Below are 21,154 nucleotides of genomic sequence, written 5' to 3'. Positions count from 1 at the left end.
CAGCAGGGGAAAAATTGACAAACGGGGGCTCCACCTCTTCCCTGGAGACGGGGGGACGTTGGCACATGCAACATGTGCCATCCGCGGAAAACAGCCATGTCACCGGCATCGGAATTGTGTCGTTCTAGGTCCAGATGGTGGTATCCTTTCCTTTTTGCCCCTTTGTCTTTATCTTCTCCAAGATCAGATTGTCACCTTGACACAAGTCCCAACCCTGGATTGTGTTGTGCGACTTCCAAGACGCAACTTCAGAAGGAAAAAAAAGGTCCCCCCCGCTCTGAATTTGAACTGGCAAGGTGCGCCCCGGTGTAACCCACCAGAAGTGACCCACCTTTTCTGCAGGCTGATCTTATCAGATCATCAGATCATCGCTCAAGCAGGGATGGGCGGCTTCCGGTTCAGCCACACCGGTAAAACGCGGTACCGCATTTGCCGACGGTCTCCGTCGGTCATTCAACCCTAACCCTTTTTCTCCCAATTCTTTTAAACAACCTCACGACGTCAACATGCACGATGCTCAACAATTAGTGTATGCCCATATTCTAGTCCAAGAGCCCATCTATACCACATCAAAAACCAGGAAACTCCTTCCCCCACTCCTCCTTCCTATACCCCCCCTCCGGCACACCCCCGTTCTTCAGCCCACCCAAGAAGCTCGTGTGCAACCCATACAAATCCGGGTTCTGCCTCAACGCCTCCCTTTGAGCCAGCACATCTTCCAAATCCTGCCCAACATCAAAATACTTGCCCCTCAGCACCTCCTTCCCCATCCCCGTTGCAAGCGCAACACACACCATCCCGTTCAGATACGGGGAGTCATCATAGATATCCAGCGCATTCACAAACTTGCTCTGCGCCTGAGGCGGAAGAGTAGACACAGATTCCGGTGAGTATTCTAAGGTATCTTCTGTTAGCCTATACCTTTAAGTAGTAGCATATGTGGAAGGACACACTCTTCAGCGTCATCGCGCTCTTAATCCCCCCAGGGTGCAGCGAATACATGTGCACCTCCTCTCCCAAACCATCAATGTCAAGCTCCTTTTGCGCACAGGCGGTTAGGTTGATCAGTGCTGCCTTGCTGGAGCAGTACCCGGTGCTATATGGTATAGCCACCGTCCCCGCCCTCGAGGCAATATTCAGCACGCAGCCACTTCGCTGTTGTCGAAAATGCGTGAGGAGCAGCCTCATGAGGTAATACGGCCCGTGGAAGTTGACCGCAATCTCCTTGATGAAATCCTGAGGCGCTTGGTCGTGAAGCTATATCCCATTCATCAGTACCAACTCGACATGCCAACCGTGAAAACATACCGGCCCAAGCCCGTTAGCCCCAGCATTGTTGATCAAAATATCTGCCCTACCATGCAGTTCCAAAGTCTAAGCACCCAGTCAGCCATCTCACCCCCTACCCCCTTGAAAAGGAAAAGAAAAACCCGCCTCCTTAACAAGAGCCTCACACCCCCCAAGTTCAGCAACATCACACTTTACAAACGACACATCAGCAGCTCCAAACCGAAGACATCTCTCCTCCAGCTCGGGCGGTGGCGGCGTCCGGTTGTAAGTCAAGACCAGCTTTGTCCCCGCGACAGCAAACGACTCGGCGAGTCCTCGGCCGATTGCTCCCGCTGCGCCGGTGATGATGGTTACTTTGTTGCGGAGGGATCCCCTGTACTTGGAGGGCTCGATGAAGGGGTAGATGTCGGTGCGGAAGCGGGGGGTGAATTGGGCGGTTTGGTCGGTCATGGTTGCTTAGGCAAGAAGATCAAGTGCTTGATGATAAAGCCAAGGTAGTTTGGACTGAAGAATGTAATTTCAGTTCTGGCTTTGAAGTGTCCACTCTCGCGGTGACATATCACAAGAAGGGTCACAGCCCCGCGGGGTAACAGAGGTGAGGTGGGATTACCCCGAGTCTTCTCCGAATTTTGACTGTTGGTTTCTCGGAGGTTTTCTGGATAAATACATGCGGTGTGTGCGGATGACTTGTTGGGGACGGACATAATTCTGGACCGCTGACCTATTCTGAACAGAAGGAATAGAGTCGTTGATTGCATGAACATTGGGTATTTATAAGTGCCTTGACAGACCGGCTACCTTACCTTTCTATTGATGTCGACTATCTTGACAATTCTAGTCGCCATCTTAATCTCAAAGAGGCTTTTTTACCAAATTACTTGGATACACAGTCAACAGAGAAACACTTCAGACCATACCTATATTTGCCCACAGTTTTTACTTCATTCCTATCAGCTCTCAAACACCATTTTCCAGAATCATAGACTTCAACCCTCATCAACCGCCCAAATAATCATGACCATATGTTTACATTTCCACGACCTTGCCCCCCCTTAAGTCCACTCACTCCAACTGACCCCCCCCCTCTTATACCCCCCCTCCGCCCCCGCTGTATACACGACCCCATCCATCTCGAACTGTGGCCCCTCGGCATCAACAATATACCCCAACTCGCACCTATCAAACCTAACCTTCTTCTGCTGTTGCTCATAAAAAACATCAAACCTCTTCCCGAGCGCATCATGCAAATTGGCCACATTCCCCTGCGGATGCAGCGCCTCCCACGGCCTGACACAAGTCCTCCCCTTGCAAGACTTGAGCACAAACAACAAAGAATCCAACCGGGCAATCACCTTGTGAAACTCCACCCCAAGAAGAGTCTTGGGCTTGGTAGTCGTAGGATGAAGCAAATTGTTGATTTGGTAGGGGTCAGTCTTTCCAACATTAGCATCTTTGCCATTTCATATCAGGGAAAAAAGGGAAGGGGGGGGGGGGGGGCACTCACACTCAAATCATAAAGCTCATGCTCATTATTGCACCAAACCGCGTAATAAAAATTATACCCCCTCCCAATAATCCTCAACCCCTTGTACGTGTTATTCAGCGTCAACCTCTCCTCATCCTCATCAAACAACTTGCCCCCCTCCGAAACAGCAAACCCCCAAAACTCCACCGTCACATGCTCGTGTCTCGTCTTGACCGTGTCCTCAATGTCCTTCCGACTCAGCGGAATCGCCTCACCGTCAAAGTCCGCTCGGTGAGGCAAACCGACAATGTTAAGAATCGTAGGCGCCAAGTCAACGTGCGTGGTGACAATCTCCGAAACCACCCCCTTCGCCACGCCAGGACCGCGAATGATAAGCGGGATGTTGATATCCTCCTCAAACCCGCACTCCTTCCCAGGATTAAGACGGTGCTGACTGATATGATACCCATTATCGGTCGTGTAAAAAATGTACGTATTATCCAGAACGCCATGCTCCTCCAACCGCCCCACAACCGAAGCAACCAGCTCGTCGACCGACTGCAGGGTGCGAAGCCTCTGGCGGTAAAAGTGATCATTGTAGTCAATATTCTCCTGGTTGAGCTTCTTGCGAAGCCGGACCCAGTTCGCCCCCGTCGGCTTGTCAGGGTTGAAGTTGGGGGTCCGGGGGATCTTGACGTCTTTGAACAAATGCTCGTGGCGCTTTGCCGGGACGGGGGGGCCGAACTTGGCGAACTCCTCAATGTCGGGGAGGTTGCCCCAGTCGTCGCCCATGTCATCCCCAAGAGTGTTCGACTCGACGTTGCTGTGGGGAGCGACGGGGGCGATGCCGAGGAAGAAGGGGCCGTCGGCTCTGACGGCTTCGTCGACGAAGCCGAGGGACTTCTCCGCGAGGACGTCGACAGAGTGGAATCCCTCGTAGCTCTTGGGGGGGTCCTGGTTCCGTTGGAAGGAGGAGTTGAGATAGTTGTAGGTGTATGGGTCCAGGAGAAAGTCGGAGCCGTTCCAGCCGGCCGGGTAGGGCGAGTTGTAGTTCTCGACAGTGTGGGCGTTGAACAGCTTGCCGGTGTAGTAGGTGTTGTAGCCGGCCTCCTGAAGCCAGATTGGGAGGTAGTTATTGTTCAACCCTTGATTGATGAACTTGGGATAGCCACCTGGGATACCTGGTAAGCTCGTGCCCGGCACAGCGTAGTGAGAGGAATCTTACCATGTGGAGGGTTGACATCGGTGACATTAGTGTTGTGAGCTTGCTGGCCGGTCAAGAGAGATACTCTGGCGGGGCAGCAGATGGCTGTGGTGCAGTAATGGCGCTTGTAGAGGGTGCCCTCGTCGAGAAGGTGCTTCTTGATCAGGGGGACATAGTCGAGGGAGTTCATGTGCAAATCTTGGTCATCGGTCAGGATGAAGACAATATTCGGCTGCTTGCCCCCCTTGGTTGCCGGTGTGCTGTCCAGCCGGTCATCTCCCAACGGCTTTTGGCTGCCATGGCTGGCCAAAGCCGCCGTGGGCAATTGCAGACCTGCTGCAAGTGCAGCTCCTGAGAAACGCATGGCGACAAGTCACTTCGGGGGCCAATGCAAAGAGGTTGATGAGGTGACAGATATCCAAGAAGCATGGAGAGACATTTTGATTCATATTTATCATTTCTTTGATTGGCACCAGACCGGTGGACCGGTGATTGTGAGGTTGCCGAGGAATGGTTCTTAGCTCTGCCTTGTTGATTGCGTAATAGTTCGCGGCAATTGCAAAGACCAATACTCGCTGTTGACCACCACCGACCCCCACATCCCGGATGGCTTCGTGTGGTGTTGTCAAACATGCTTGCAGCTGCACTAGCAGTTCGCAGAGCCCCTGAAGATGGGGTAAATGCCACCAAACGAGCCTTGCGACATTGCCTTTTGTATGTCGTGATCGCCCGAGCTGTACCACACCGGCCGGCGATAAGTCTTTGTTTCCGGGGACGACTATTTCGGATTTTTGGCCGAGGCCGGCCACGAGCTGAAGGCAGAAGCGCGATTGATTTTTCTTGTTGGGAAAACCTTGTGATAACTGCATCGACAAAACTGATCAGTTGCAGTCCATTGTTTGGCGGAGCAACCATGGCACAAATTTCAGACCCAGCAGGTGGCCAACCAACCGAGCAGTCGCCCCTTCTCAGCAATGTGCCAGTTATCAGTGAGACGCCGCCAAACTCTGAGGCGTTTCCAATCAATGAGAATGGGAGTGTTGTGAAGAAGGTCGGCGTGGATGAAGAAAGTGTGCGCAGCGGGGAGATTGCGACTGGCATCTCGAGAACACAGGTGGCTCGCATCATTTCAGTCCTGTTCATCGGTTCGTCCCTTCCTTTCCTTCCCAATTCAAAGAAAACTCATGACGCTGAGACTCAAAATCTTCAGGCATCTTTGTTGCTCACTGCGACGGCTCCATCCTGCTGGCCACGCACTCCAACATTGCCTCCGAGTTCAACGACTTGGGCAACTCGACATGGCTGATCACCGGTTTTGCCATCGCCGGCGCGGCAACGCAGACACTCTATGGAAAGTTGAGTGATATCTACGGCAGAAAGACGCTCGTCACTTTTGCCTATGCCATTTTCGTTTTTGGTTGGTAAGTTGAAATCCCGACTGATTGTTAAGAAGAAGCAATAGCTGACCATCTGCAGTTTTATTGTGTGAGTTTGCTGTTTTCCGGCAAAAGAGGTAAATAAATACTGACAACAAACAGGGGCATCGGCCAGACAATGGGCCAGGTCATTCTTGGCCGAGTCATTTCAGGGGCTGGCGCCTCTGGCATGGCTTCGCTGGTGTCAATCTTGATCACTGGTAGGAATGGTGCACAGCCGGAAGCTTTGACCACAATCACTAACAACAAATAGATCTCCTTCCCATTCGAGAGGTCGCTCAATGGCGCGCCTACGTCAATCTAGTGGCTACATTTGGTCGATCTATCGGCGGTCCTCTCGGCGGCTGGCTCGTGGATGTAATCGGATGGCGCTGGTCTTTCTTCGGGCAAGTCCCCATCATCCTGGGCGCCATCATCCTCGTTGCAATCTATCTGCCGAGCCACACTGAGCCAACCTCGGATTCTGTCTCGACCAGCAGTGCCGAGGCCGAAATCCGCAAATCCAAGTTCAGCCGGATCGACTTCAAGGGGTCCTTCATCTTCGCCTTTATGATCCTCGCCCTACTCACACCCATCGAGCTAGGCGGTGTCAAGCTACCCTGGTCATCTCCCATCACGATTAGTCTCATCAGCTTCAGCTTTGTGCTCATTGCTGTTTTTGTTGCAGTCGAAAAACGCCAAGAGGAGCCGATCCTGCCACTGGAGATCTTTCATCAGCGGGATGCCGTTATTTCCTACCTGATTTTGGGACTTCAAACAGCCGCCCAGCTTGGAGTAAGTTTTCCTGAAACAATTCAGGTATAAAAATCACTAACACTTCACCCAGCTCATGTTCTCCGTCCCCCTCTACTTCCAAATCACCTCCCGCTCCTCCGCCTCCTCAGCCGGTGCCCACCTGGTCCCAGCCGTAGCAGGAAACGCCATCGGCGGCGTCCTCTCCGGCATCCTCATCAAACGCTCCGGCCGCTACAAGGCCCTCATCATCCTCGCCGTCACCTTCTCCTCCCTCTCCTACCTCCTCCTCATGCTCCGCTGGCACGGCAACACCAACGTCTGGGAATCCCTCTACATCTTTCCCAGCGGCTTCGGAACCGGCATCGCCCAGTCAGCCGTGTTCATCTCCCTTCAAGCCGTCGTCGACCCCGCCCACGCGGCACCTTCGATCTCGTTCATGTATCTCTCTAGCACCATCGCTTTGACAATGGGACTTTCAGTGTCGAATGCGGTTATGAAGGCTGCTCTGAGAAGGACTCTGTTCAATAGGCTTGTCGGACTTGGGTTTGGGGCGATGGAGATTGCAAAGGTTATTGCTGAGACGGTGTCAGATGTGGATTATGTTGATAGGGCGACGGGGGTGGTGCAAAAGGCGGTTGTTGAGAGCTATGTGGACGGGTTGTGGTGGAGTCACGGGGTGTCGTTTTTCTTTTCTGCGTCGGCGTCTGTGTTGGCGTTGTTTATTAAGCAGAGGAGGCTTGATGGGACGGCATGAGTACCTGCTGTGTGGTCAAGACTGAGAGGGTTGGGGACTGTGGATTGCTTTCGAGTTGTTTGGAGTGGGGATTTTAAAAGTTTTATTGAAAAGACGTATGGGTTCAACTGCTATCAATAGACCTGCGCCAAGTAAGCGTACCTAGGTAGTTTATTGGATAGTATTTCAAGATGAAAGCAAAAGGGTAAAGAGGTAGACAGCAACTATGTGATTCCCAAATACAGATGGTTAGGATAGGTAGTTGATTTATAGCCTTGAACTACCTCCTCAAAAGATCAACATGAACCAGATAAGCAAAGATCTGATCAGTAAGCTCCTACCAAAGTCCTCACCCGGCATTAAGCTGAGTCAAAGAAGCCACCAAAAAACATACAACACCAGGGATTCCCCAGTGGTCACCCACCTGAGTACTAGTCTGGCGATCAGCTGTTTGACTCGGGCAGAGCGGACGGGATGCCGTATTTTCAGCTGTCTATGGTCGTATGTGATGGTTTGGGCAAGAATGTGCTGTTATGAAAGTTTGGTGCTGATGGCCAATATTTTCATCTCCTTCAGCAACACCCCCTACCCTAGTACCGGGTTGCGTGTCAAACCATTGCGCCACGTTCACCCTGAAAAGGCAAAGTATGTGTGAACTTGCAAAATCATAAAAATATTGAACAATACAAAAGTGAAAAGTCCCAATCAGTTTTGGAGAAATGGCAAAAGATGCGGTTTGTGTGGATCGAACACACGACCTTCAGATTGACTTCCTGAAGTTAACTTCAGTCTGACGCTCTCCCAACTGAGCTAAACCCGCTTCGACGATTTCCGACTAAGAACTTCCACACATCAGTGCAGCTACTTTCCAAACAGTATGAGTTGCCCAGAACTCTAATATCTTTCCCCTCAACACTACACAAGTCCATATACACAACATCCTACAGCCATCATATTTTTATGCCATTCCATTCCTACAATGCATGCTCAAAACAAAGAAATAACAGCAACACAGAAAAAACATGCTCGCTATCCCCATGATTTACTCACTCCCCCTTCTTCTCAGCCCCCTTCTCAGCCCGCTCCCTCCTCCTCTTCCTCCAAGCCTTAATCTCGTTAATTAACCCCATAACCAACGGCACCGCCACCGGCCCCAATAGCGGCAGGTAAACAGCAATCTTGTGCTCGTCAGGGAAATACAACTGCCCAACCATGCTCTTCTCAAAAAACGCCCTTTCCGCCTCAACCTCTGCAATCCGCGCGTGAGCCAGTCCTTCCGTGCCGCCTAGGTTGTCGCAAGCGAGGCGCAAGTGCGACATGGTCTTTGTGACGCCGTCTGCGACGCTACTCGGGATTGAGATGGAGGGAAGAGCCATGGCAAGACGGGCCAGAGATCCAAGGGTGGACGAGGCACGAAGGAGCAGGTCGGCAGACCGGATACGCGCGAGGGTGGAGAGGCGCAGGGGTAGAGAACCTGACTCGGGGGTGCCGGTGAGTGACAAGAGGTGAGAGGTGAATGTCAAAAGGGGCTGCTTGAGGGTGGTGGCCGCGACGTGGGTGGTGTCGCCAGGGAGGGACAGCAGAAAGACGGTGCCCCATTGGGGGATCAGCCATGAATGGGAGGTCGGCGCAGCCTCCTGCGAAGGGGACGCAATGGTTTGGTTCCCCACAAACACAATGAAGTTGATGGTTGGCGCACCACCGATGGAGGGCGACAGTGGCCATTCCGCGGCGTTGATGAAAGAGGACAAATCCTCCTTGTTGAGAACTTGGTTCTGAACACCAGGTGAAGCGTATAGTTGTACCTGGGTATCGATCGTGAAATTGTGAATGGGCGAGAGGACGTCCAGCACGGGCTTCATGTACTCTTCGATGGCGGTCTCGATATCCCAGCTACTTGGTAGAGGCCCACTTGTAAACAGAGAGAAGGTAAGATGGTAAGTCGGCGCATATTTCAAGGATCTTGTCGTGCGCTTGGCAAGAGCTTCGGCGGTTTCTGGCGATAATCCAAGCGGCCTGTGTTCCGAGGGCATCGAGTTCGTCGAGAGGAGGTACGAGATGGTGGCCTGTTCCTCGGCGAACGTGGTCCTTAGCTGACTTGCGATATATGTAGCAAGCGCCGACGAGGAAGCGGTTGGAGAGGGTATCGTATTTTGTGGGTAGGTGATATCCAGAATAGGTTCGTATGGATCAAGCGTTGCGGTTGTGCCCTCGCCTGGAGTGAGGCGAATAGTCAAGGCGCTGCCATTGTCGGCCGAATCCTGCTTCTCATCGCCCATCTGAAGACGAAGATGATGCCCGGCGAAATCATTAAGATCGTCAAGGGCGTGCTGGGTCAGTCGAAGTAGGTTTTGAGCTTCTTGATCCTGAAGCGATGTGGCTTGTATCGAGATGCGGAGGGGGAAGACGGGGCGACAGGCCTAGAACATGGCGGGCAGCGTTAGCAGTCAGTTTTGGAGCAGGCCGTGGAACTGCCAACCTTTCCGTCTGCCCATTCTAACATGTCCTCCAAGGGAAGATCGGCGCGGTATATGGTGGTGGTCTTCCACCATATGGGGAGACCCAAAAGGAGGACAATCAGCCAAAAGGAGAGGATGACATGGCTGCGCCGGCGCACGTCAGATGGCTTCTCTGGCGGGGGAAGTTTTTTGGATGAAGTTGGCGCTTCTTGCTTGGGGGCTATCGTTGCGATGGAAACGTCATTGTCGTTGCTGGGGAGTGGTTGAGCAGACATGGCGATGCGGACTCGGCGGCGTCCATCGAGTTCGTTGCTGGCGCCTTGAATCGAGAGGAACACGCCTCACCACGAATGCGCCAGCGCGACACAATGCTTGCAGCAATTAAAGCCAAATTTCCCAGTCTGGTTAGACACTTTCAGGTGCGCACGTGAAGATAACGATAAGCGGGTGTCGGGCATGGCAACGGCAGCGGGAGGCCAGCGTTGAAACCCGCCGCTCCTCGTCATTCGCGACACGGAGTCGGAGCTCTTGAGCCAACGCGATGGGTCCACATGGTCAAAGCTTCGATGCCGCTTCCATGCACTGCGCGCCGTTTGAATGTCAACCCATAATCTTGGACCCTGAACGTCACTTGGTTAGGTACAAGTATACTTACTACCCAACCACCTGGGATGCTAGGTTCAATAGGAACCGGACGGCGTTGTTTCTCAGAGGCACACATGAACGACAGCGGTCCAAGAGTGACAATTCTCACTCTCAACGTGTGCTTCCGCCTATCCGGATCTCGCGAGGCACCACGAGCACCAGCCCAGTTTAAATGGGAAGTTCCTTGGCTCTCGCCCAGTGGCGTACATACGAACCGAGGTCCATTTGAAGAGCATGGAGGCATGTCGAGTGGCCTGTGTTGCATCGGGGTCGTTGAACGAGACGATCAGCCCGTTCCTACCGGCGGCTTTCGTGACCGCCTCCCGACACCACGCAGTCCGATATTGAGGTATAAGGAATGCTGTGTCACCCTATCTGTCACTCACTTGATATATATCTCCCTCCCACACTTCAACTTTGGTCTTTCGTTTAACAACGTCAGTTTGCGGAACCACCCGTCGATGACGGCGCTGTATCCGACCAATCCCTGCTAGTGCTGTTAAGAAGTTCCAGGTACGATCAACCACGACCGACTTGCCGGATCTGAAGTTAGGGTCAACATTCCACTCGCCCGCTGCGACGTTGCTTGCCTTTTTATTGACACCACGTTTTTATATAAAGATCTTTAATCCTTCCTGTTTGCAATAACATTTCGCTTTCGAGGTTCATCAGTGCTGTTTTAGCAGTTTAGCGACCTCGAAATAGCCGGAAAAAAACGCGATCATGGCTGCTTGTAAGCTGCTTCCGATTCACATGCATCTCAGTCCTTGGTACAACAACCTGATATCTGACAGCCCGCAGTGCCGGTATCTCTTCCAGTCGCCGCCTCGGCCTTGACGGCCACCGCAGCATATCTGAATGCTCGATGGCAGGTCTCTTACGATCTCCACTTGTTGAAGTCTATCCTGCCCACGGTAGCAAACGTGGCATGGTGGACTCAGCGTGATCGTGTCAACTTCTTTTACCGCCTCGAAGACCTCGCCACCTCCAAGTCCTCAGAAAACCGCGTTTTCCTTCGTTTTGAAGACATGACTTACACATATGCGCAAGCCTACGACACAGTTCTCCGCTATGCCAATTTTCTCAAGGATCGCCGGGGTGTGAAGAAGGGGGAAATGGTTGCGCTTGACTTCCAGAATACCGACACTTTTATTTTCTTGTTGCTGGCTTTGTGGGCTATCGGGGCTGTTCCGGCACTTATCAACTACAACCTCACCGGTGCGGCACTCGTTCACTGCGTCAAGAGGGCGAACGCGCGGTTGATGCTCATCGACCCTATCGTGGCTGGAAACGTTGGGGAGGATGTCAAGTCCGAGCTGAGCGGAACCATGTTTGAAGTTGTGACACCACAGTTGGAGAGTCAGATGTTGGCGTTTGATGGTACCAGGCCTGCGGATGAGCTGCGGAGTGGTGCGGCGGGCGAGGCAATGGGCATACTTATTTACACAAGCGGCACAACAGGCTTACCCAAGGCCGCGATTGTTTCTTGGGCCAAGGTTGCTGTTGTTGGTGGTTTTACATCTCGATTGGTTGGCACGGGCAAGAATGATGTGTTTTACACTGTAGGTGCCATGTCTACAGCGAGGAAGCTTCGTCACTGACCACCACAATAGGCAATGCCCCTTTACCATTCGACGGCTATGCTGCTGGGATTTGCTCACACTTTGAACGTGGGCGCTACATTTGCCATGAGCAGGAAATTTTCCACTAGTCACTTCTGGGACGACGTCCGAAAACACAATGCCACGATCATCCAATACGTCGGCGAAACATGCAGATATCTGCTCTCGGCCCCAACAAAATTGGATCCCGTCACGGGCGAGAACCTCGACAAGAAGCACAAAGTCCGGGTCGCCTTTGGAAACGGTCTTCGTCCCGACGTGTGGAATGCCTTCAAGGAGCGGTACGGCATTGAGACGATTGCCGAGTTCTACGGCGCCACCGAGGGAAGTTTTGCAACATGGAACGTGAGCAGAAACGACTTCAGCATGGGCTCCGTAGGACGGGCTGGCGCCCTGTACAACCTGCTTGTTGGCCGGTCTATCGCCATCGTCGAGGTTGATCATGAGACGGAATTGCCACTCAGAGATCCCAAGACTGGATTCTGCGTGCGGACACCGGAGGGCGAGCCAGGCGAATTGCTCTTTTCGCTCCCGGCGAAGAATGTAGAGGCGAGGTTCCAGGGATACTACGGCGATACGGGTGCCACGTCCAAGAAGATCATGCGCAATGTCTTTTCGAAGGGCGATGCTTGGTTCCGGACTGGTGATGTGGTTCGTCGAGATAGCGAGCACAGGATCTACTTCAACGACCGGATCGGCGATACCTTCAGGTGGAAGAGTGAGAATGTGTCGACCGCTGAGGTGGCTCATATCCTGGGACTTCATCCAGGAATCCAAGAGTCAAATGTGTATGGCGTAGAGATTCCGGGACATGAGGGCCGGGCTGGATGCGCAGCCGTGGTTTTCAAGCCCTCGGCTTTGGGACATGACGGTGTTCCTACCAGCGAGACGCTCAAGACGCTGGCGGAGCATGTAATGGCCAACCTGCCCAGATACGCGTTGCCTCTTTTCCTCCGAGTCGCCAAGGATGGGTCGCTCGAGAGCACCGGGACAAACAAGCAGCAAAAGGTCGGCCTGCGAAACGAGGGCGTGGATCCTAGCAAGACTGGCAGTGATGATATCTTCTGGTTGAAGGGGGCATCATATGAGAGGTTTGGGCCGAATGATTGGAGCTCGCTGCAGGGCGGCAAGGTGAAGCTTTGACGACGGGAGGGTGTTGCGAGGACGGTTTCCAGCGGGCGCTTGGAGTTTCATTATGGCCCTTTTTTCTTTGTTGACATTGTTCCTCTGTCGATCATCATACTTTGATACCCGGGACTGTTGTAGAGTAATGACCTATTGTGTATATGATGACACCCCCATTCTTCTGGTTGCCATGTGAGCAAGCCACCGGCAACCGATGCTCCGATATGCGGATGGCGATGGAGGTATCGAACCCACTTGAAACGAGAGTGCCAAGAATGACTTCAGTAGCCCCCGCCTCCATCCACCCAGACAACATTGGCGTTGTCAATAATCACCACCAAAGTGCAACCCCCCCACTATGGCGTTGTGAGTGTTGCGACAACACACTCCAAATGACATAATATTTTACGTCGTCTTCGGGACCAATCACGGGCGTGCTTGATCGCGCAATGCGCCGCCAATCCCAATTCGGACACTGAGGGGCAGCTCTCTACCCCACGTCAAGGTGATGGAGGGGCAAATCCCCCCCCAAGATGCCCCGCGTCGGACCGCCCAGGAGGAGAGCTCGCAGCTTCTGTGACGGCTGGTTTCGGGCTGTCGCGGGGATCAAAGGCGTGAATGGATGGCTATGGGACGAGAATGTCTTCGGTCACTTGCCAGCCCAGCTATTGTCACGCGTAGCGAGGCCCAGGAAAAAGCCGCTTTATTAATCCAGGCGAGCTGAGGAGAGTCGGAGGCCCAAGGAGTCGGAGGAGCCCACCGTTCACAGGAGCTGCTGCAAGTTTAAATGCCCACGGTCTGCCCCTCCATCACCTCATACGTAGTTCTCCTTTCTCCTGTTCTTCCCATCTGCAGCCTGTCTTCATCGTCTTCATCTATACCCTACTTTCACGTTAAGATACCCAAACACCTTCCCAATGGCTGCTGAGCGTAACGAACCGTATGTTCCCTCTCACCAGCTCCCCATCTTGCTTCATCGTGCCAGGCAACTAACTGTTTACTTTTATGTAGCCTCCGTCTGGGCACCATTGCCCCCAACTTCCAGGCCGAGACCACCAAGGGTCCCATTGACTTCCATGAGTTCATTGGCGACAACTGGGTCATCCTCTTCTCCCACCCCGAGGACTACACGCCCGTCTGCACCACCGAGCTCGGTGAGATGGCCCGCCTCGAGCCTGAGTTCTCCAAGCGCGGCGTCAAGCTCATCGGTCTCTCTGCCAACACCCTCGGTAGCCACGAGGGCTGGATCAGCGACATCAAGGACGTCACCGGCTCCCAGGTCAACTTCCCCATCATTGCCGACAAGGAGCGCAAGGTCGCCTACCTTTATGACATGTGAGCTGGACCTACCTGTGCTACCAATACCACAAGCACTCACTGACATGTGTAACCACAGGATCGACTACCAGGACACCACCAACGTCGATGAGAAGGGCATTGCCTTCACCATCCGCTCCGTCTTCTTCATCGACCCCAAGAAGACCATCCGCTGCATCCTCTCCTACCCCGCCTCCACCGGCCGCAACAGCGCCGAGATCCTCCGTGTCATCCAGTCCCTCCAGACCGGTGACAAGCACAAGGTCACCACCCCCATCAACTGGGTCCCCGGTGATGATGTCATTGTCCACCCCAGCATCAAGGGCGACGAGGCCACCAAGCTCTTCCCCAACCTCCGTGCCGTCAAGCCTTACCTCCGCTTCACCCCTCTCCCCGAGATTGACTAAATGGGATCGCGGACGGAGAAGGATATGGTGTGGTGTTTAGGAATGGGGCGATGATATCAGAACGTTACGCATATAATGAAGTCAAAGAAAAAGTCGGCGCCGATTTGAAAAGGTCAGGGATTGTTGACAGGCGTTTGAATGGGCAGGGAACAGGGACCAAAAGGAATTCTTCTGGCGGAGCTTCTATGGAAGCTATTTGCTTAATCTAGGCCGTTGTTGAGATGTAGCTAGCAAACATGAGCAATATGAGCCTTTTTTAACTCCAGTTCTTTGTTAGTGGAAATTGTAATTGTTTCTGTCTGCCTTAAACCATCAAGGTCCTCGCTCCTATTGCGGAGCTATATGATTAAAATGCTGCTTCTTAATGACATGACCTTGCCGAGACTTGAAACACATTGGTAGAAAGGAAAGATCGATACCTGGTTCATCACATGGAACGCCATGTCAGACGAGAGGTGCCTGTCACTGCGAGAACTCACTGCTGATTCGTGCGATGGCCTTCCTATTTGGGAGGACTTCCGAGCATTTTCAGGAGGCTTCTTGACCAACTGCAGAAGGGATGGTGTGAAAATGGCCAGGTTGAGGTGTTTCTTACCGCCATCACACAGAGTACTTTGGACGTTTCAGTTTCACCGAAAGCTCTCTTGACTGACCAATCGTGCCAACATATCGTCGGCTATATCCAAAGAAACAAAAGCCCAAGCATATGGAAAGTCTGGAAGGTCTGGCTGCAGGAGAGCTCGCTTAACCGAGGACGGGTGGCAGACCACGCACTGATCCGTGCGTCGATATATTGAATTGAGCCCCTTGTTGCAGACACTTGAGGTGGTGGTGGCATCCCCACAATTCTCGAATGCTTCCAATACCTGCGAATGAATGTCCAATCTGCGCACATCATCGAACCGTACGTGACTGCTGGGACTGCCCAATTGACTCACCCGTACATACGAACATACTTCCTTTGTGTGCCCGCCGGCGGCAACAGAGAACTGTACCTTGTGCCTTGTGCCTTGTACCTGGTGGTGAGGGGCCTCACAGACCTCATAGAACACAACTCCACCTTCGACCGACGAGATCAAACGCCAGTCCGGTCCGTGCCCTCGAGACCGCTGGACCGCACTGCACACCAAGGGCAGGCGGTGGACATCGCGGGTCGACTCTTTCATCCTATCAACACCTCGACTCACCGCGCGCAAATCGCATCCCCATCCAGGCCTGTCGCGGAAATTAAGCACTGCAACGTCGCAAGGCACTGTGTGCCGCAGACAAACCCACACACATCGTGGTGATCCAGAGAGAGAGAGAGAGAGAGAGAGAGAGAGAGAGAGAGAGGTATGTTCCTGGTTTTCGGCCTTTGTGTTCTGTCTGTCTGCCCGTCTGTCGTCGGCTACAGTGGCGGCGTCACCATTGCAAATGCCCCAGTTTCTCTCCTTGTCATTTTGTATTCCAGAGCCCTTTTGTGCGCTAGACAGCATTCCATCGCAAACCCCCACTCATATCTTTCCTGTTGCCTTGCATCTTCACCGTCCCTCTTCTCCTGTCCACCTATCGCCTCACCTGTCCTCTCACGAAACCACCAAGGTTCCTCGTCACTACTCTGTGTTGCGGTCCGAACCAGGAGACAGCACTACCCGAGATCCCGGGAGCGTTTGCTAGCCAGGGACACCCGACCGACCGGCGACGGCTTCCTAGCCCCCCCTAGTCCTCAGGCCCCCGTCAGCAAAACTCCACGACTGGGATCAGGACCGCCGGCCTTTGGTTGACCGACAGTGTTCACCGCGCCTCGCCTGTGCCTTGGTGGCGGGTTGTTCTAAACCGCTGCCCCGAGTTTTCCCCTTCTACACTACCACTCCAACAGATCACACATACTTCTAGCCTGGCATCTCCCCTGTTCGACACGTCACCTTCTCACTTGCCTTGGCTCTCTACTTGACCCCCCTTACCTATATTGACACCTATTTGCATTTCTACCTCTACTTGTACCGGCCTTGACCAAGGCGCTGCCGGACATTTGTCCGTTCACCTTCCTTTGCCCTTCGCGTCGCTCTGAAAGAGCCTCCTCGCTTGGCTGCTAGCCCTAGTCGTGTGTCCAGCTGTGCGGCACAGCTTTGTGGACGACATGTCGGGTTCTGGACTTGGGCTAACATTCGGCAAATCATCAGGACAGCAGCAGGCCGACTCTCAGGATCTGAGCCGCTTCTCTGACTCTGAGACTGACGAACGTTCACCATCCAAGTCCCCCTCAGAAATCATCACATCTGCCTTCCGAGGCATCAAAAAGGTTGCTCCCACGCGAGACGACTGGCCGAGGCTCACGAGGAAGCCCTCTCTTGTTGGACTTCGACGGCCTTCGGAAACTGTTGTTCCCACGATCGAGAGACAACCAACCCCGGGACAATACTCCAATCCTCCAAGGAGCGCTCGCCCAACTCACCATGCTCGGAATTTGAGCCTCCAAGACAGTCTATCGAAACCCCTACCCGAACCGCCCCCGCCACAGCTTTCCCCGGCATCCCCGCTGACCCCTTTGGCACATCCTCACACCCAGGGGAGTCTGGCGACGATTCTAGACGCCGAAACTACCGAAGAACAGAAAGATCACAGGCCTGGAACGATGGATTCGACGTCATCTGCGGAGCAACAGGCCGGCGGTCTCTACATGAGACCTCAAGGGGACAATCATAATCAAGAAGTGAACGTGAATGGGAATTTAAACAATGGCTCCAGGCAGGACGGGCAAGAGGAACGTGGTGAAAACTTGACACCAAGAAGTAATGGCCCTCTTTCTGCCGGAGCATCTCCCAACTCGGTTCAGGCGAGGGGGGGTACGGTGGGAGGAACCATAGGTGGCCCTGCTGGACCTTCCACACACCTGTCTGGTCTGATGTGTAATGTTCACCGAACCACGGGTCGGGAACCACACCCTCTGGTCGGCGCAACCACGACGGTTCTGGGGGATAAGCTCTACGTCTTTGGCGGCAGGATATTATCAAGAAGCAGACCAGCGCCCTTAACGGCAGACCTCTACGAATTGGATTTGATCCGCCGGCACTGGACAAAGTTGGAAACGACTGGCGATATCCCTCCACCTCGTTACTTCCACTCAATGTGCGCGCTTGGTGATACAAAGATGGTTTGCTACGGCGGCATGTCTCCGACGACGAGCCAAAAAAATGCGATACCCCAAGACCAACAACCCGAGGTCACGGTCATGTCGGATATCTACATCTACGATATACCGACCAAAAAATGGACCTACATTCCAACACAGGACGCCCCACAAGGCCGTTATGCGCATTGCGCCTGCATCCTGCCGTCATCCGCCACATTTGCCTCCCACAGGGCGCCTCTATCGGCCCTGCAGCACAATCCATCGAGTGGGAATCCGAATGAGGGGCGCATCGGCATCAACATTGACGGCACGGGCGGTGCTGAGATGATCGTGGTGGGAGGGCAAGATGCGGCCAACCATTACATTGAGCAAATAAGCGTCTTCAACCTACGGAGTTTGAAGTGGGTTTCAACACAGCCGCTGGGCAAGAGCTGCGGCGCATATAGAAGCGTGGTTGCACCCCTTCCGCCCTCTGTGGCTGCCAAGGTTGGAAAGACACATCCGAACGGTGCTCGGCAGGATGCTGCAGGAGCGAGTTTGGAGGCCCGGGAAGCTGGGTCGAGCATGCTCATCTACAGCAACTACAACTTCCTCGACGTCAAGCTCGAGCTTCAAATCAGGTCCAGCGATGGCCACCTTAGCGAACGACCGATGAGCGGCTCCTACACCCCGCCAGGGCTTAGGTTTCCCAACGGAGGTGTCATCGATACACACTTCGTTGTGAGCGGCACATACCTCACATCTTCAAAGCAAGAATATGCTCTCTGGGCGCTGGATTTGCGGACGTTGACGTGGAGTCGCATTGATGCCGGCGGAGCTGTGTTCAGCCAGGGAAGCTGGAACCGCGGTGTTCTTTGGAACAGGCGAAACACCTTTGTGGTTCTTGGCAACAGGAAAAGGAGTTTGGTGGACGACTACAATCATCGGAGGATAAACTTCAGCAATGTGTGCATGGTAGAACTGGAAGCCTTTGGCTTTTACGATAACCCTCGCAAGACGGCACCAATGAGTGGCTTCGTTAGTGCCAGCAGCCCCTATACTGGGCCTGGGCTTAGCTTGTCGCGCAAAGCGGGTGTTACTGCCGGTGGAAGGTATCACAGCCGTGCTGCCGAGGAGCTTGGTGAGAAGGCCTTGGCACTGAGGGAGCTGGCTGATATGGACATTCTTTGCATTGGAGGTGAAAGGATACCGATCAATTCGAGGATCGTCGCCCGGAGGTGGGGCCCTTACTTTGTGCAGCTCCTCCGAGAAGGGACGGCGATGCAAGATGGCAGTGATGCCGCCACTCTAAGGTCCAACTCGGTTTCAGCGCAGGGTGGACGAGGCCCTGGACAATCGTCTGTGTTTTCGTCGAGTACTACTACCCTCGCGCCAAGCATAGCTGGATCCTCCGTCTCTTCGCCACCCATGGATCTTGCGGCCATCAACACGGCGCCGACGCCACGCACCCTTCCACCCAACAGTCGACCGAGGTGTCTGTACTTACCTCACACATACCTTACCGTCCAGGCTCTTCTTCACTTCCTGTACACGTCAGCCCTGCCCGCACCTTCTTCGCCGCTGTGCACACCCCAAATTCTCTGCAGTCTTTTGCAGATCGCCAGGCCATATCGAATCGATGGACTCCTGGAAGCAGTGATTGAACGCCTCCACAGCCTTCTCGACAGTCGCAACGCAGCTGCTGTCTTTAACGCCACAGCCATGGCGGCTGGCGGTGGCCGGGGCATCGACGGCACCCTGAACCCCAACTTCTTCCCCGTGTCGGCCGGTGTCGACGCCCTTCTTGGCCCTGATGGCCAGCCCAGCAGCAGCAGCTTTGCCGGCAGCGACGCGGACTCTGCCACGGGCGGTCTTGCCGGGCGGGCTGCCGGGCTCAAGATTAGCACCTCGGTGCCTGGCGCCCGTCCTTCGAGCGATGAGCTGAGCGCCACCACTAGCGTGGGAAGTGAATGGAGCTCCGAGATGGACAGCGAGCGGGGAACAGGGAGGGAGCCGTGGACTGGTGACCTGAGCAGTGTTATTGGACTGCAGAAGAGGGGTTTGAGAGGTCTGATGGAAGGCCGGAGGATGAGAGAGAGGACGGGGACGAACACGATGCCTTCTGCGCCGGGTAGTTCTGGGGGAGGAGGTGGTAGTGGTGGTGGTGGTGGTGGGCTTGGGTTCAATGCCATGCCGGGGCAGGTTGGGCTTGGGGTTGGGGGTAGAGCATAGAAAAGCGGGGTGGGGGTTTGATAGAAATGAACTTTATTGGGGGGGGGAGGTTGGCTAGGTTGTGCATTGCATAAAACTTCTTTTTGGATGAAGATGATGATGGTGATATGTTGGGCGAATACATTTGATTTGCATTTTTGGTTGGGGTAAGGAAGAAGGGGGGTAGATTGGGGTGGTGAGAGGTTTGGGGGGCGATTGTATGTATGTTTGCATGGCTTGTATAAAGCTGGGGGGGATATGAAGGGTGGTAATTTTCTCGAGTTTAATGTTTGACCGCTGGTTGATATGTTCATTGTGGAACTTGAACTCGATATCGCCAAGCAGAACGGCCTCGAATACTCACCAAACTTTGGTCCTGGTTACTCCCTATCAAGCGTCGATAGTGTGTCGTAGTCTCCGATTATTGTCCGTTAGGTGATACTTAGGAGAAACAGCAAGCTCGAAATTTGCTAGTGCTGGTCATTTTAGCGACACGGCCTTTTAATTACAGAGAGTAGTTCCAGTCTTTAGTTCTTTTTAGAAAGCTCAACCCTGTCTTTGCCCAGTAACACCTCTCAGATATGCATACGTTTTCAGCAGATCTTGCGGGACAGTGAGGGTGATGGGTTTAGAAGGCTGTGAAAAGTTTGGTTTGTAATAAGGAGGTTTTGTAAGTGTTTAGACTGAGAAAAATGTCTCTTGAAGACACTGAGAGCCCGGGATAACGTATATTATAAGCGAGTGACCTATATAAGCGAGTGACCCACTTCCCACCACACCGTAACAAACTATCCTCAATTATACTGCAACAACACTAGGAAGCAACTACAATTATATTAGAAACGGCTGAATCAGATAATTCCCCAGCCTCCTGGCAAGTGCGCGCGTTATGGCCAGGCTTGCCGCACACACCATAGCACCGAACCCTCGTACGATCTTCCCCTGTATTACTACTATCCGGCTACGTTTCTTGCACTTCCTCCCTATCCACGGCCTTCTGATCTAGTAGATCCTGTGCCTCTTATATAGTAAGTGACCCTCTAAGCCTCATACGTGTTTTTTTTGGCTCTCCGGCGCTTACTTAGTACTTTATTGGCTTTACGGAGCGAAGAGACCTCTGCACGAAGGAGAGCCACCTGGTGTATTATAGCCGTTATACCCTTAGTAAATTAGTTTACTGTAGTTAGTATTAAAGTCGGGAAGCTATTTTAATAGTTAATAATACGAGTCTTAATAAGCGTTAACTATAAGTTAGTTTCTCGAGGGTTATGTAGTGTCTGGGAGACCTAAAGTTATATAGTACCGAGCCGTAAGTTTAGAGGTATTAGCGTACGAAGCTTTATATTTAGTTTAGAAAGTACCCTCTCTAGATTATACGGTATAAGGCTAATACCCGCAAAGCTACCCTATTATA

At 53.2% G+C, this 21,154-nt stretch overlaps 7 protein-coding genes across 7 annotated transcripts, besides 2 other annotated features; 4 read left to right on the top strand and 3 right to left on the bottom strand.

Annotated features, from left to right (window-relative positions):
* Positions 1–569: 569 nt before the first annotated feature.
* Positions 570–1,740, bottom strand: PODANS_5_4740 (uncharacterized protein; the record flags this gene model as incomplete). Its single annotated transcript, XM_001905294.1, has 4 exons — positions 570–895; positions 954–1,257; positions 1,309–1,374; positions 1,435–1,740. The coding sequence occupies 4 exons, from the start codon at positions 1,738–1,740 to the stop codon at positions 570–572; spliced, it is 1,002 nt and encodes a 333-aa protein (XP_001905329.1).
* Positions 1,741–2,342: 602 nt separating this feature from the next.
* On the bottom strand, positions 2,343–4,323 carry PODANS_5_4730 (uncharacterized protein; the record flags this gene model as incomplete). The annotated part of the gene is made up of 3 exons (XM_001905293.1): positions 2,343–2,723; positions 2,795–3,927; positions 3,981–4,323. The coding sequence occupies 3 exons, from the start codon at positions 4,321–4,323 to the stop codon at positions 2,343–2,345; spliced, it is 1,857 nt and encodes a 618-aa protein (XP_001905328.1).
* Positions 4,324–4,590: 267 nt separating this feature from the next.
* On the top strand, positions 4,591–6,884 carry PODANS_5_4720 (uncharacterized protein; the record flags this gene model as incomplete). Its single annotated transcript, XM_001905292.1, has 5 exons — positions 4,591–5,104; positions 5,170–5,380; positions 5,498–5,595; positions 5,649–6,169; positions 6,222–6,884. 5 exons carry the CDS (start codon positions 4,591–4,593, stop codon positions 6,882–6,884), a joined length of 2,007 nt encoding a protein of 668 aa, XP_001905327.1.
* Positions 6,885–7,249: 365 nt separating this feature from the next.
* Positions 7,250–7,370: a sequence feature (rRNA 5S).
* Positions 7,371–7,593: 223 nt separating this feature from the next.
* Positions 7,594–7,683, bottom strand: a tRNA (tRNA-Phe).
* Positions 7,684–7,909: 226 nt separating this feature from the next.
* On the bottom strand, positions 7,910–9,597 carry PODANS_5_4710 (uncharacterized protein; the record flags this gene model as incomplete). The annotated part of the gene is made up of 2 exons (XM_001905291.1): positions 7,910–9,283; positions 9,343–9,597. The coding sequence occupies 2 exons, from the start codon at positions 9,595–9,597 to the stop codon at positions 7,910–7,912; spliced, it is 1,629 nt and encodes a 542-aa protein (XP_001905326.1).
* Positions 9,598–10,690: 1,093 nt separating this feature from the next.
* Positions 10,691–12,732, top strand: PODANS_5_4700 (uncharacterized protein; the record flags this gene model as incomplete). Its single annotated transcript, XM_001905290.1, has 3 exons — positions 10,691–10,700; positions 10,769–11,529; positions 11,581–12,732. 3 exons carry the CDS (start codon positions 10,691–10,693, stop codon positions 12,730–12,732), a joined length of 1,923 nt encoding a protein of 640 aa, XP_001905325.1.
* Positions 12,733–13,631: 899 nt separating this feature from the next.
* Positions 13,632–14,438, top strand: PODANS_5_4690 (uncharacterized protein; the record flags this gene model as incomplete). The annotated part of the gene is made up of 3 exons (XM_001905289.1): positions 13,632–13,654; positions 13,726–14,049; positions 14,111–14,438. 3 exons carry the CDS (start codon positions 13,632–13,634, stop codon positions 14,436–14,438), a joined length of 675 nt encoding a protein of 224 aa, XP_001905324.1.
* Positions 14,439–16,557: 2,119 nt separating this feature from the next.
* Positions 16,558–19,761, top strand: PODANS_5_4680 (uncharacterized protein; the record flags this gene model as incomplete). Its single annotated transcript, XM_001905288.1, has 1 exon — positions 16,558–19,761. The coding sequence occupies one exon, from the start codon at positions 16,558–16,560 to the stop codon at positions 19,759–19,761; it is 3,204 nt and encodes a 1,067-aa protein (XP_001905323.1).
* Between the last annotated feature and the right edge of the window lie 1,393 nt (positions 19,762–21,154).

The sequence above is a fragment of the Podospora anserina genome, chromosome 5 (assembly GCF_000226545.1).
Source record: "Podospora anserina S mat+ genomic DNA chromosome 5, supercontig 5".
NCBI lineage: Eukaryota > Fungi > Ascomycota > Sordariomycetes > Sordariales > Podosporaceae > Podospora > Podospora anserina.
This window is presented reverse-complemented; position numbering and strand designations above follow the sequence as displayed.